The sequence below is a fragment of the Staurois parvus genome, unplaced genomic scaffold, assembly GCF_062004578.1.
Source record: "Staurois parvus isolate SC_StPar_1 unplaced genomic scaffold, SC_StPar_1.0 ptg000172l, whole genome shotgun sequence".
NCBI classification, from domain to species: domain Eukaryota; kingdom Metazoa; phylum Chordata; class Amphibia; order Anura; family Ranidae; genus Staurois; species Staurois parvus.
Genome location: NW_028317968.1, coordinates 13,197,452 through 13,211,593, shown reverse-complemented (window position 1 = coordinate 13,211,593; position 14,142 = coordinate 13,197,452). Strand labels below are relative to the sequence as shown.

At 41.4% G+C, this 14,142-nt stretch overlaps 1 protein-coding gene across 1 annotated transcript in view; it reads right to left on the bottom strand.

Moving 5' to 3' along the window:
• Positions 1 to 13,248, bottom strand: part of MOV10 (Mov10 RNA helicase) — a 129,490-nt gene extending 116,242 nt beyond the window's left edge. Inside the window, exon 1 of the mRNA XM_089676727.1 lies at positions 13,018 to 13,248. Coding sequence (XP_089532853.1) covers positions 13,018 to 13,148 — 131 coding nt within the window. The 5' untranslated portion in view covers positions 13,149 to 13,248. The remainder of the gene's footprint in view (positions 1 to 13,017) is intronic.
• Positions 13,249 to 14,142: the final 894 nt, after the last annotated feature.

The following is a 14,142-nucleotide window of genomic DNA, read 5'->3' as shown; positions in this document are numbered from 1 at the left end:
TCCCCCCCCCCCCCCCCCGAAGACCCCTGGGATGTATAACATATTTTTCCTAGGCATGGAAACCAGGACGTAACTGAAGAAAGGTTAAAAAAAAACGTTGAAAACGAGTAAATATGATATACTTTCCTATCTATTTACTAATGCTGGCAGCATAAGGATTAAAAATAGTCAATGTTGATGAAAAGAGTGAAGTTCCACTTTAATTCAATTCTTAGAAATTTTTTTGTGTCTGAAAACCAATGTCTACTGATGTAATTCTTTAAGGGCTCCTTTACATTTGTGTTTTGCATTAATGCACATGTGTTATTGTATGTTATTTTGCATGTGTTGCATTAGGGCAGCCCATCAAAGCTTGTGTTGACCTTTGAAGAGTGATCCACGGTGAATCACTTCTCAGAGGGTGCTTGATAGGTGGTCAAGAGGTGTTATGTTGCTTTCTCACTGCCAGTTTTAACTCCACTTAGTTGAACGGGTTGCGTTGTCAGCTATTTTTGAAAAATAACAAACATATTATACTTACCTGCTCTGTGTAATGGATTTGCACAGAGCAGCCCTGATCCTCCTTTTCTGGGGTCCCCTGCCAGTGCTCAGGGCACATCCCTCCTGTCGAATGCCACCAGAGCAAGAAGAGTCTTATGGGAGCACCCAAGCAGGCATGCTCTCTGCCTCGGCTCTGCTCCCTCTCTCTCCTCACTGTAAAGGGTCAAGGTTTTTTACCTTCATGGATTCTATGCATGGAGGTAAAAAACCTTCTGTATGCAGCTTCCCCTGCATACAGAATTGATGATTGGCGCTGCTGTTTCGTCTCAGCCAGTGAGGAGGGAGAGTATCCCGGAAAGCCGAGGCTCTCGTGCACATCGCTGGATTGCAATGGGGGTAAGTATTAGGGGGGCTGCGGGAGGAGCTGCATACAGAAGGTTTTTTTACCTCCATGCATAGAATCCGTGAAGGTAAAAAACCTTGACTCTTTACAATGACTTTAACTGCTTTCCCACTACCCTATAGCAGAAATACTGCTATAGGGTGGCAGGGGTGCGCAAAAATCGCATATACATATGTGACTTTGCATTTGAGTGTAGGGGGCGCGCTCGAGCCGTGCACGCGCCCTACCCATGCGGCTATATGCGACCTTGGCTGTCAATCTCCGGGTCCCAGCCAATGATTACTCACTGGCACCCGGTGATCGCTGAGTATTACCGACGGGGGGAGAGAACTGTATGTAAACAATAGCAGAGCCATACAAAGCAGTGTGCTTACAGTTAAAAGCACAGACACAGCTTACTGTGAAACAGCACACAGTTAACCCTTTGATCGCCCCACATGTTAACGCCTTCCTGCCCAGTGCCATTAGTACAGTGTCAGTGTCAGTTTTTATTAGCACTGATCACTGTATTGGTGTCACTGGGGATGTCAGTGACATCATTTTCCCCCCAGTGTCAGAATGCCCGCCGCAGTCCTGCAGTCCCGCTATAAGTCGCTGATCACCACCATTACTAGTAAAAAAATTTTTATTAAAATACCAGTATTTATACCGCCATTTGTAAATGCTATAACCTTCGCGTAAACCAATTTACACATATTAACGTCATTGGCCCACTCTACGCGTGACATATCACGTGACTTCCTCAGGAGAACTCCTGAGGAAGTCATGTGATGTGATGTAACGCGTAGAGTGGGCCAATGACATCAAGCTGCTAAACAGGATGTTTACGGGCCACCATCTTGGAAATTCCTGAACACATTGAAAATACATTATAACAAGGTTTTTATTGTGGTGTCCCAGCAGGACACTTTTAAATGTGAGTGCACTTTGTTTTTTTAATAAATCACGCTATATTTATATACTACACTATGGCAAGCGGAGGATATGTGGGATAAAGAGTAGACGGGACCGTTTGCAGCAGAGTGAGGAGGAAAGTGGAGTTATCTACACAGTATACTTACCCAGGTTAAAAGGTAAAGGCAGTATTTGACCTATACAGTTTCGGTCATAAAAAGGAGGTGAGAGTATATATCAGGGGTGGGCAAAATTTTTGACTTGAGGGCCGCAATGGGTTCATATATTGGACCCGGGGGCCGGACCAAGAGTAGATGAATGATGTGTATGTGTCATCCATAGTAAGTATAGTAATATTCCCCCATAGTAAGCATAGTAATTAATCCCCCATATAGTAATTAATCCCCCATAGTAATTCATCCCCCATATAGTAATTCATCCCCCATATAGTAATTCATCCCCCCTATAGTAATTCATCCCCCATATTAAGTCCCCAAGTCCCCCCTGTGTCAATTCACTTACCTTTGCTCCCCGCGTTCCTCTCGCCGTGTTCCCGCGCCGTTCCGGTGTAGCATGAAAATCTGTCTCCTATGAGGATCTGTCCCCCTCGACGTATCTGCGCATGTGCCAGTTTCAGGCATTAGCAGCCGATCGGCGATCTCCGGCACATGCGCAGATACGTCGAGGGGGACAGATTCTCATAGGAGACAGATTTTCATGCTACACCGGTCTTCAGGGCGGACTGTGAGAGGAGCCTAGCTCCGCGGGCCGGATTAAATGGTCCGCCGGGCCGTAGTTTGCCCATTGCTGGTATATATGTATGTCTCTGGTGGAGGAGCACCTATAGGAATATATGTGGATGTAAGCAATAAAGAGCACCTGTTTGGTAACAAACTTTATTGCTTACATATGTGGATGTAAGCAATAAAGAGCACCTGTTTGGTAACAAATTATAAACGCATGGATCAAGCACACATTATGGACTTTTAAGTTGTATTTAGTGTATTCACCATTGTTGCATAATCACATGGTTTGGGTGCTTTCATTCATATATGAGGTTATAGAGATATATGCGATGCACTATTTTATGATGTGATAAGAACTTGTAAAGCCCTCTTAGATAAGCTGTTAGATAAACTTAATTTGGTTTTCTGCTGTAACTACAAGAGCTGGGATTGTTTAGTCTGGTCTGGTCAGAACTCCACAGGAAGGAAGTTTGACTACCTCTCACTGACCCTAGAAGAAGCTTCTGCATTAGGGTAGGGAGGATTCAGATACTCGGCCTGAATATTTAGGAGGGTCTATCCAGTCCCTGGGAATGTGTGCCCAGATGGTGGATGAGGTCTTGTTAAATACACTGGAGCCCAAATGAGATAGTCTTTCCCCTGAGTGTGAACAGATCTGAGTTCCAAAGGGCTTCTTGCCCTGGGGCACTCCTTGGCTGCATGTTGGACTACTCTGTTGGAGGCTAGCACCTGTGGACTGTGTGTGTTCTAGGCTCCTGTGGGTAGAGCCTCTTTATTTGTGCTGAAGCTTTCATGGTCCCTAGCCATGAAACTTGAACTGCTTCAATTTCCTATCACTTGAAATTCTTGTCTGCATAGTCTACAGCTGTGCATCTAAAGACTACCCCAGCCTACTACTGTCTATGCTGATACTAATACTAAGATAGAAGTGTCCTCCACTAGCAACACATTTGTTTTGGAGTATCTTGCATCACCCCAGAATCCCTCTCAAGTTCTTCTTTTTTTTTTTTTTTTATCTTTGTATTAACTTTTACCGTACAAAAATATAACAACCCATTACAATTCACAATCACTAGTACAATCACATAAATCTCTTTTACCACTTCTTGTCTCCCGCCCATCCTCCCACTACCCCCCCCCCCTTCAGGTCTACTTAACTAACTTTTTATTCCTATATTTATCTATCGTTATCTATGTCCCTTTCCTTCTCATACCCACTTTTACTTTCAGGTTCTCCATCATACTCTCCTGACTTTTTTCCCCCTAAACTCCCAACCAGTTCCAAGTATCTCTTAGATGTTTTAAATTCTAACCAACAACCCCATGTTTTCCTAAGTTCTTCCATTTTATCCTCCTCCGAATGACACAGCTTGCCAAAACCTGAGGATTAGACCCTTGACCGCGCTAATTAAATGGTATAGTATCCTGTTTTTACACTGTTTACCTACAAGCTCCAAATAAAATATACACTTCCAAAGGTCCATTTGTATAGAAGCCCCTCTAAATTCCTAGATACCATTAATTATTTCCTTCCAGAAATGTATTTTTAGGCAATATCATCATATGTGTGTCATTGTACCCTTTTTCCCACAACCTCTCCAACATAAAGGTTAAACAGCAATTTGCGGTTTATGTGCCACACTTGGTGTAATATACCATCTCGTCAAGCATTTATAGTTAATTTCTACTGTGCTCATATTTATCACCTTATGTGTTAATTTAAATATTGTATCCTTTGTTGTTCCTTCAATTTTGTTCCAAGCTCCCCCTCCCATTTTTCCAAGAACCCAGGAGGATCAGACCCCTCCATATCTATGAGGATGTTATATATCTTAGAAGCGGCTTGTTTCAGAGCTGTGTTAACATTCAGCAATTTTTCAAAAGGGTTCATATCCTCCCCAGTCCTCAGTGGATGAGGGAGCGATGAAACAAAATGTCTTAATTGTCTGTATCGCCACTCAAGTAATATGAAAAATAAATCCCTTTTCTCCCATAACTCTTGGAATGTGTGTAAATTACCCGTAATCAAAATATCGTTCAAATGTGCATTTTTATCTTTAATCCATTTACGGAAAATGTTATCCCTCCTTGGAGGGAAACACTCCATACCCACCAAAGGAATGAATACGGAATTATATTTCCATCCTTTCTGCTTATGAATTCTATCCCACACGTTTAACACTTTTTTTGTTAAAGGACTTATATTTTCATCTAGTGTGGTATCCATACAATCTTCCCTAACTGTGCTTTACTTAGTGTTTCTGCCATATTTACCCATCCTTTCCCTAGTGAGTTAAATGTCCAACCTACTATTCGTGTTAATAATACTGCTAAATAATATTTCCTAAAGTTAGGCAACCCAAATCCCCCATTCCTTTCTACCCTACACAATGCCTCACATCTAATTCTCGGTTTCTTATCAGCCCATATAAACCTAAGTATCAATTTCCTTATTACCCCGAAAAATGACCCTGTCCTATTGGGAGCATGTGAAACTTATAAAGAATTTTTGGGACTATCACCACCTTTACCAAATTTATGCAACCTATCCAAGAGGCTTCACCCTTTGAGAGTCTCCCCAGCTCCTCCTTTATTTCATTTATTAAAGGGGTGTAATTTGCCTGGTATAAGCTTTTTAATGAGAACATTAATTTTATTCCCAAATAGACTATTTCCTTCTCTTTCCAAGTGAATGGGAACTCTTTTTGAAGACTCCGCTTCTCTTGCTTTGGGATGTAGATATTTAGGGCTCATGTACACTGCAGCTGATAAACTGACGTTCAGGAGCTCTTCTGCATTTTTTTCAGCAGCCCCTGAACTCTCCTTAATCTTTTCCTATGTGTCCATGTACACATAGTCATTTACAGTCGTTTACAGGCAGTTGAGTTTATAGTCGTTTTTTTAACGCAGCAAAATTGCGTTCAGAAGTAGATTTTACCGGCGTTTCAAACGCCAAACACTTGTAAACGCGTGTAATAGCAGTTAACTGAGTTTATAAGCATTTGCATTTAGAAGCGTTTTTTGATTGGTCCATATCCAGGATACAATTCACTAAGCGGTATCCTAACGAACCAGAGTATGCGGTAGGATACTGCATAGCATTTTTTAAAAAAACTATTTGAATCCACTAAAATACCGCAAGTCATGCAGAATTTTAGTAGTGAAAAGCATGCATCATGTTTCACCTGTCAGCATGATGCCCACTGACAGCTAAATGAAAAGAAAGAATTGCCGGCAATTAAAAAATAAACGCCCCCCCCTTCCCACATGAATGAATATGGGGCATGTGGTACCGCTACCCATTCACAAAAAAAAAAAGCTGTAGTGTGAAAAAGACAGGAGTCATTCTTTGAAGTCCTTTAATAAAAGAATGTCCCCTGAAGTAGATCCAAAATCAATCATGATGTCTCCCCCCCCCCCCCCCCCTTTTCTGACCTGCTGGGCTGCATGCTCGGATAAGGGCTTGGTATGGATGGACGGGGGACCCCACGCTGTTTTTTTAAATTATTTTTTAATTGCTAGCAATTCTTTCTTTTACATTCAGCTGTCAGTGGGAATACCGCTGACAACTGAAACATGATGCATGCTTTTCACTACTAAAATACCGCAAGACTTGATAAAGTAACTCATGCGGTATTTTAGTAGCCTTTTTTAGTGAATTTACTGTTTTTCAGTGCATTCTGGGCATTTGGGAGGGTATCCTGAGGTTATCTTTTAAAAACGCTTCTAAACGCAAACATGCATAAACGTGGCTAAATGCGGTATGCGAACACGGCAAAACTGGCGTTTTTTAACCTATGTTTTCCAGCAGTCAGTTTCCATCGTTCAGAAGAGTTTTCCAAAGGCCCCATGTACATGAACCCTTAAAATCTCTGACTTTGCGGGGTTTATTTTCAAATTTGACAGCTCACCGTATTGTTTTAATATTCTCATTAGATTAGGTAATGTTATTCTAGGATTTGTTATATAAAATAACATATCATCTGCGTATGCTGCTACCTTGTACTCCACATCCCCTATCTTTATTCCTACTACATCTACACTCCGTCTAACTCATGCTAAGATAGGTTCTAGTGATAACACAAACAACAGTGGAGATAGTGGGCATCCCTGTCTCGTACCATTATACATTTTAAATGGCTGGGAAAGGGATCCATTAACCTTAACCACCGCCATTATACTGACCTTTTATCTAATTTAGAATTTTGGGCCCTAGGCTTAAAGATTTTACCATATCAAACATAAATTCTCAATCTACCCTGTCGAAGGTCTTCTCGGTGTCTATCGACAGGAAAATTGTCGGTTGCTTCTCTCTCTTTACTTTTTGCAAGAGGATCAATGATTGTAGGCCATTATCCCATCCATCTCTTCCAGGAAAAAAGCCTACCTGATCCAGGTGTATCAATCTGGCATCAGCTCCTTCATTCTAGTTGCTAAAACCTTAGCATATAATTTTGTGTCAGCGTTTAATAAGAATATGGATCTATAGCTAGCACACTGTGAACTATCCTTTCCTTCTTTGAGTATAATAGTTATGTGCTTGCAATGATTCTTCCCTCATTTGCATCCTTTCTCCTGCATTCATATAACCACACATTTTAGGTACCAAAAGATCTCTACATTTTTTAAAATAACCTACAGTGATCCCTCTTTCCTGAGGCCGTGTTCTTCAGGGCCAAACTAACTTCCTCCAGAGTTATAGTTCTCTCAAGGGCCGCTAATTTATCTTATGCTATTCTAGGCATCTCCACCTCCTTTAAGTATTTCTGCCTTTTTCTCTTACTATCTTCTTCCATTTATATTTGATTTCTAGGACTCACATTATAAAGCCTACTACAGTATTCTTGGAACCTATTAGCGATGTCATTGGTGGAATATACACATCCTCCTTTGTCCGTTTTTGGATTTTGTCTATAAAATTCTTAATTTTTTTAACTTTTAACCTCCTCATTAAATATTTTTCCAGGTCTATTCCCCCACTGGTATCTTTCTTTTGATACCCTATTAAATATCTTCCTCACTTCCTGTTCCATAAGATCTTTTAATTCTTCTCTTTGAAGAGTTATCTTCTGGCATATTTCCATGCCTCCATTCTTTTTATGTAGCTGTTCCAACCTTTATAACTACTCCATCACCCTCTTTATTTTTTCTCCCCGTTCTTTCTTTTTTTTTTTGCTCCTGTCACTATCAATATTCCCATGATATATGCCTTTTGAGCCTCCCATACTGTAGTTACTGACACCTCCTTGGTCTCCTTAAACTCAAAAAATTGTTCAATTTCCTGCCTTATCTTTTTCACTATTTCAGGATCTTGTATGAGTGTCTCATGTACTCTCCAAGTATTTGTTTTACTCTGCACCAACCCGTAGTCTCGCTGTGACAGGAGCATGATCAGAGATGGACATAACCTCAGTTTTGGAGCTAACCAACGACTACAGTTGTCTATGTTCTATCAATATATAATCCAATCTAGAGTACGTTCCATGTACTGGAGAGAAGAAGGTGTAATCTCTTTCTCTTCAATGTTTTACTCTCCAAGTATCGGTCAATTGGCCTTGGCGTAATAACCTCTTCAGTCTTAGTATACTCCATTCCTTGTAGTCTTCCCTTAAGTAATAGAAACCGGCCCTCTGGGTCCTCCTCTCTCCCCTCCAGCATGAAGCTAATATTTTTTAAAAACCCGATTGCTACTCCTTTAGCCCTTTTAATTGGGGAATCAGTATAATACCATGTTGGATAGTACTTCGATTATAACTTAACATTTGTAGCATAAGTTATGTGTGTCTCTTCTAGAAACACTACGTCTTTGGAGTGTTGGTATATTTCCCTAAGTATCTTATGTCTTTTTGTCGGGGAGTTTAATCCTTTCACATTATAAGTCATAAACTTGATCGAACTCATTTGTAAATTTTTTTCTTATCTAATCAAGTTTCCCACACCAGGGACACAACTTAAGAACTGGACCTCCAACCCCCCCCCCACCCCCACCCACTACCTACTCCCCACCTCTCACCCTCTCTCCCCCAACGACCACCCCGAGACCCTCGAGGCCTACATAATGCCCTGGAATCTGTTGTGGACCCTTTCCACTAGTGATTCCTATTATGGGGTGAGACTCAAAACACTCATTTCCACTCCAATCCCTAGTTCATGACATTAGTTACCCGCTGCCATTTTCCTACCTCCTGTTCACCCCTCACATTAAGACCCTCTTACCACCCTTCAAGTTCTATTTTTTGTAAATCTAGTTTCTCACAGAAGTCACTAAAGTCTTCAGGGAACCTAAATCTTGCTGATTACCCATCTTTACAGCCAATCAAGCAAGCTGGAAAGCCCCAATTATAGCTGATTTTTTTCTCTCTCATATGTTCCGGTAATGGCTTCAAAGATCTTCTTCTTGCCAGTGTCTCTGGAGAGATGTCAGCAAAAATATGCAATTTTGTTTCCTCAAACTTAATTTCAGTAGCATCCCGCAGACTTTTCCATATTCTTTCCCTATCTGCAAAATTATGGAATCTGACTATCACGTTTCTAGGACTGTCTGTCGCTGCTCCTGATGGCCGTCTAATCCTGTGTAATCTTTCACTTTGCATATTTTCTGACACCAGTTTTCTCATTATTAGGTTACATACTGTATTTTCTCCTCTAGATCCTCTGTCTGATCTTCTTCTGGGAGGCCCCGGATCCTTAAGTTCTTTCTTCTATCTTGGTTCTCCTGGTGCTCTAACTTATATGATAACTGTTTCTGTTCTCTATGCATCTCCTCCACCTGCATCTCCAATTTATGAATTAATTGAGTATGTACTTCCATTCTCTCTTCTACCTCTTCCATTCGCGTTAGTATCCATCCCACGTCATTGCGTAGTACTCCCAACTCATTCTTCAGACAGTTCTCCATTTTTGCAAACATTTCCATCTTGTTGGTATTTGTAACATGGCTCCTTGCTGTTCCATGTCGCTGTGTTCCATTATATTGTCCACACTTATTGATTCGTTGATCAGGTTCTATTCCTGGGACTCAGCTGACAGTCTGGAATGGTCACTATCGAACTTTCTGACTCCTACTTGTTGTTTTTCCTGAATTCGATCCTCCGGACTTTTCTCTTGCAGGGGCATATCATTTTTATTTTGTTGTAACCTTCACATTTGGTTGGAGGGTTTTTAAGCCCCCTCCTTTAGCTTGTTTGACCTTCATTCCTGGTACAACTCACTTATTACTTTTTTGCTAACTTAAGTTTCCTGTGACTGTCAGCTTGCTAATCCCCTGTTTGTCTCCACATTGGTTCTCTATTATACAGCTGTCCCCAGGGAAAATCTTTTAACTGCCTCTCCTATCAACTTTTCAATTAACTTGGGAGCCAGTAAAAAAAAAAAAAAAAAAGGACAAGTCCACCTTTTATCTAAGAGAGCCCACTGAAGTTAGTTCTCTGTCTCCCCCATCAACTCAGATGTATTTAAATTTGATTTATCACAAAAACATAGGCATCAGAAATGACAACATATTAAAAGTCCTGTTCCCAGACCGCCGGGATCTCCGGGCTCCCCGCAGTCTCCATCCACAGGTCCGCCGGCCACTCTGTGGATCTGACTCCAGGGATCTGACTCCATGGAGGTCCTCTGCCCCGCCAGCCACCACCAGGACTGTCTGACCCACACTGGCCACCTCACACTCCCCAACCGCTGGGGCTCTGCTTGTTGGTCCTGGTTATTCCAGGGTTCTCAGATTTGGGATAGTCAGGGACCGGGATTCCTTCAAACATCCCTCGAACATGGCGGGTGCCCAGAGCACACGCTGCTCACGGTGCCATGCTTATTCCCCTCCCTCTCAAGTTCTACTAGAATAAATCTTAAAAAAAAAAACCCTAGACCTCTCACTGTGCCAGTGTGGATAGACTGTTGCTGTGCGCCTAGCTGTTTTGCACCGACAAGAAAGAACCTGTTCTATCTACAGCGGCCCCTGGAGGGGTAGCACTGCAAAAGATCCTGCCTATACTGCTATTTCATGTGGAACAATAAAAAGTGAATGTGTCCAAGAAAAGAAAGGTCAGCACCCAGGTGTTCAGCGTATAAAAAAACCTACTTTATTGCAAACACCTATAGACCAAAAAAATCCAATACGCCAAAAAATGTTGATGCATTTTTTGCCTTACGGGCCTTAGTTGTAGCAAACTACAAAAGGGTAACAGCATTCTAGATAACCTCTCACTGGGTTTGCAAGGAGGGAAAGATCAAGTGTTAACCCTTTCATTAGGAACATAAATCCTCCAATGGGAAAACCAAATAAAAAGTTGGAGGGGTGTATATCATATTTGGATAGGATAACTCTCCTGGGTTTTCCCATTGGAGGATCTATGTTTCTAATGAAAGGGTTAACTCTCGATCCTGCCTTCCTTGAAATCCAGTGAAATGTTATTTCGAGTGCTGTTATCCATTTGAAGTTTGCTACGACTAAGGTCCATAAGGACAGAAATGCATCACCATCTTTTTGTGTATTGGATACTTTTTGCCCCTGTGGGTTTATAATCAAGACAATTTTATTTGCACTGAACGCCTGGGTGCTGACCTTTCTCTATTTGGATGTGTGTTTCAAAAGCGTGTTTGGTTGTGGTTCCAGCACAGGTGAAGTAACCACTATATTTTATTTAAAGTTCATAGGTTGCTGCATCACGCTTTTGTATAGGCTCAAGGTTTTTACCTTTTATGCATTCTTTGCATGAAGGTAAAAAACTTTCTGTGTGCAACAGCTCCCCCAGCCCCCTCAATACTTACCTGAGCCCCACCGAGAACCAGCGATGTAAATGACACGGCTGTCTGGGGTTTCTGAGGAGAGAGGGGGCAGGGCCAAACCGCGGCTCCATGTGTGAATGGACACACGGAGCAGCGGGTGCCCCCATAGCAAGCTGCTTGCTGTGGGGACACCTGACAGAAAGCAGGAACCAGCAGGGGACCTGAGAAGAGGAGGTTCCAGGCTGCTCTGTGCACAAACACTGCACACAGTAAGTATAGCATGTTTGTTATTTTACGAAAAAAAAAAAATAGAGAACCTTTAGAATCGCTTTAAGGTCTCGTGCACAATGGATGTGTAGCCTCAATACATGAGGCTTCGGCAAGTAGGTGTAGGTGGGGGGTGGTATGCATTCTGGAATTCATCCCTGGGCACATACTGCCCTAAACTTAAGTAATGATAGGTGCATCATCCAGCAATAGCAGCTATCCACCTCTCAGAGTTTGACAAGCTTCCAGCAGTGAGGCTGGATGGTACGTCTGTGCCTTCCACCCACACCTTAATGCTGGAGCCATATTGAACAAGGGCGAAACGTCCAATGTGCCAGGGGCCTGTTACTTGTAATATGTACCAACATAAAAATATTGGGAGCAACTGCAAATGCCATATATGCAGCTTTCTATACAAGAAATACTTTAAAGCTGGAGTATGGCCAAAGTCTATCTTAGTACATTTGCACAATAAAACATATTTCATATCTAATGAAGTGTGCCCCATTTCTGGCTACTGAAGCATTTGTTAAATCTCTTATTTTTCAGCCCGTAGTCTCCATTCAGCACCGAACGTCCAGTGCTGAGACTTGTAGTTCTGTCTGCAGTACACTGATCACATTGGATCACTCGCTCAGCACCTCCTCCAACCATAAGAAGCCTTGCATTTTAATTTCACAGAATACAAGGCATTCTTTGGCTAGAGGAAGAGAGTTTGTGAAATTCTTTCTCATCACCTCCATTTATCTGTAGACAAGCTATTTATGATTCTTTACAACATGTAAAACAAAGTGCATTCAACAAGCCTTTTTCAGTCAGAATTTCCAGATTGTTAGTTAATTGAGACACTAGGAGCAAGATCCAACAATTTAGCATGTGACATCTCTCCAGAATAGTTCACAGGAGGTTTTTTTAAATTAAATTACTGCGCACACATTAGAGTTTAAAGTAGAACTAAAGGAAAATCACTTTATTTTTTATTTTGAATAGAGTAAAGGAGGGTTATAACCCGTCAGGTTTTTTTCTACCATCTATGTCCCATTGGGGAGATTTCCCTTCACTTCCTGTCCCATAGCCAAACACAAAGTGAGAGGAAATCCCTCTAAAGTGAGGAAAATCCCTTATTGGAATAGTTCTCATCTATTCCTGTTCTAGTGACAACCCAAAAATTGGGATTTTGGGGGTTTGGTTCCCCATAACTGGTGGGTAAACTACTTAAGATAAATTAGTCCTATAATGTATTAATTGCCAGGGGTCATCCCTTTAAAAAATTTACTCCTGCCATACAATTGCTTTGGAGGACTATTTTCTAAATGGGGTAAATTGAGAATAGCTATATGCACGTCAGACTTGTCTAGTTCTGCCCAAAAATGTCACAAGCAATTTAAAAGTAATTCAGCAAACAAATATGAATAAAATAACTAGCTGCTTTTTCTGCGGCTAGTAATAATAATAATAATCCTCATCGTCATTATGGTAAAAACAATAAAATGCTCTTACGTCTTCCGAAGTTCAGTATAGATTGCTTTTAGTTCTTCTTTGTTGGTAATATTAAATCTGTCTGTTTCTTCCAGATGTTGTAGAAATGTATTTCCAGATTTGATACTTGCTTTCATACCCTTTGGTGGCATTTTTCTTCTTTGTAGTTGGTATCCTCCAATGTAATGGTGAACTTGTAGACTCTTTGAGTCACTGAGAATCAATAGAAAAAGAGATATACTGCAGTTTATATGCACAAAGCAGGTGTGGCTTAGGAAGAAAGGAGACTGCAAAGGGCGACTCTTGTGGAGGAGAAATGAAAGCGAAACTTTGAGTAACAGTCAGCTTACACTGAGTCACTTGATATGTCACAAAAAAGCTCCTGTGACTATGGGATTTCGACTTGTGTCTATGATACCAGTTTAAAGTGGTATTAAACCAAAAAGCATTTATTGTATTGCAGTTTACCCATTCTTAGATGTGACGTCTGCATTAATTTTCTATTTTCAGCTTTCTTTTATTTTCATCTGGTGATCCTGCCAGTAAAATTTGTTGTTTTTCAACAGAACAAACACCCCTACAGATGTAGCAGTTAGAAGGTTAAAACAAACCATTTAACACTGACAGGTTGCATTTAAAAAAACTTTTTTAAAACACATGTTAAAATCTGCATTTTTTAACCACCTCCCACATGCCATATAAGGAAATGACGGACGGGCGGTGGTTCTCTTGTTCTGGGAGGACTTCATATGATGGGGGGCATGCGGCGATTGGTGGTGCGCTGTGTCCCTGAGACATAGCGGATCACCGATCCGAGTAAAAAGCCAATGACACAGACTCTGTCATGTGATCAGCTGTGTCAAATCATAGCTGATCACATGTAAACAAGGAATTGCCAGTTATTGGCAGTGCTCTCCTCACGCTTACAGCATATGAGGAGAGCCGGTAAGTGGCATTTCTCAGAGGAGACATCTACACAGTAAGTGCCGCCTGTCAGTGTCACCAAATAATACCGCCCATCAGTGCTGCCTATCAGTGCTCGTCAGTGCTGCCTAACAGTTCCAATCAGTGCAATATATGAGTGCTGCCTTTCAGTGATGCCTGTTAATGCCCACAAGTGCTGCCTGCCAATGCCCATCAATGCAG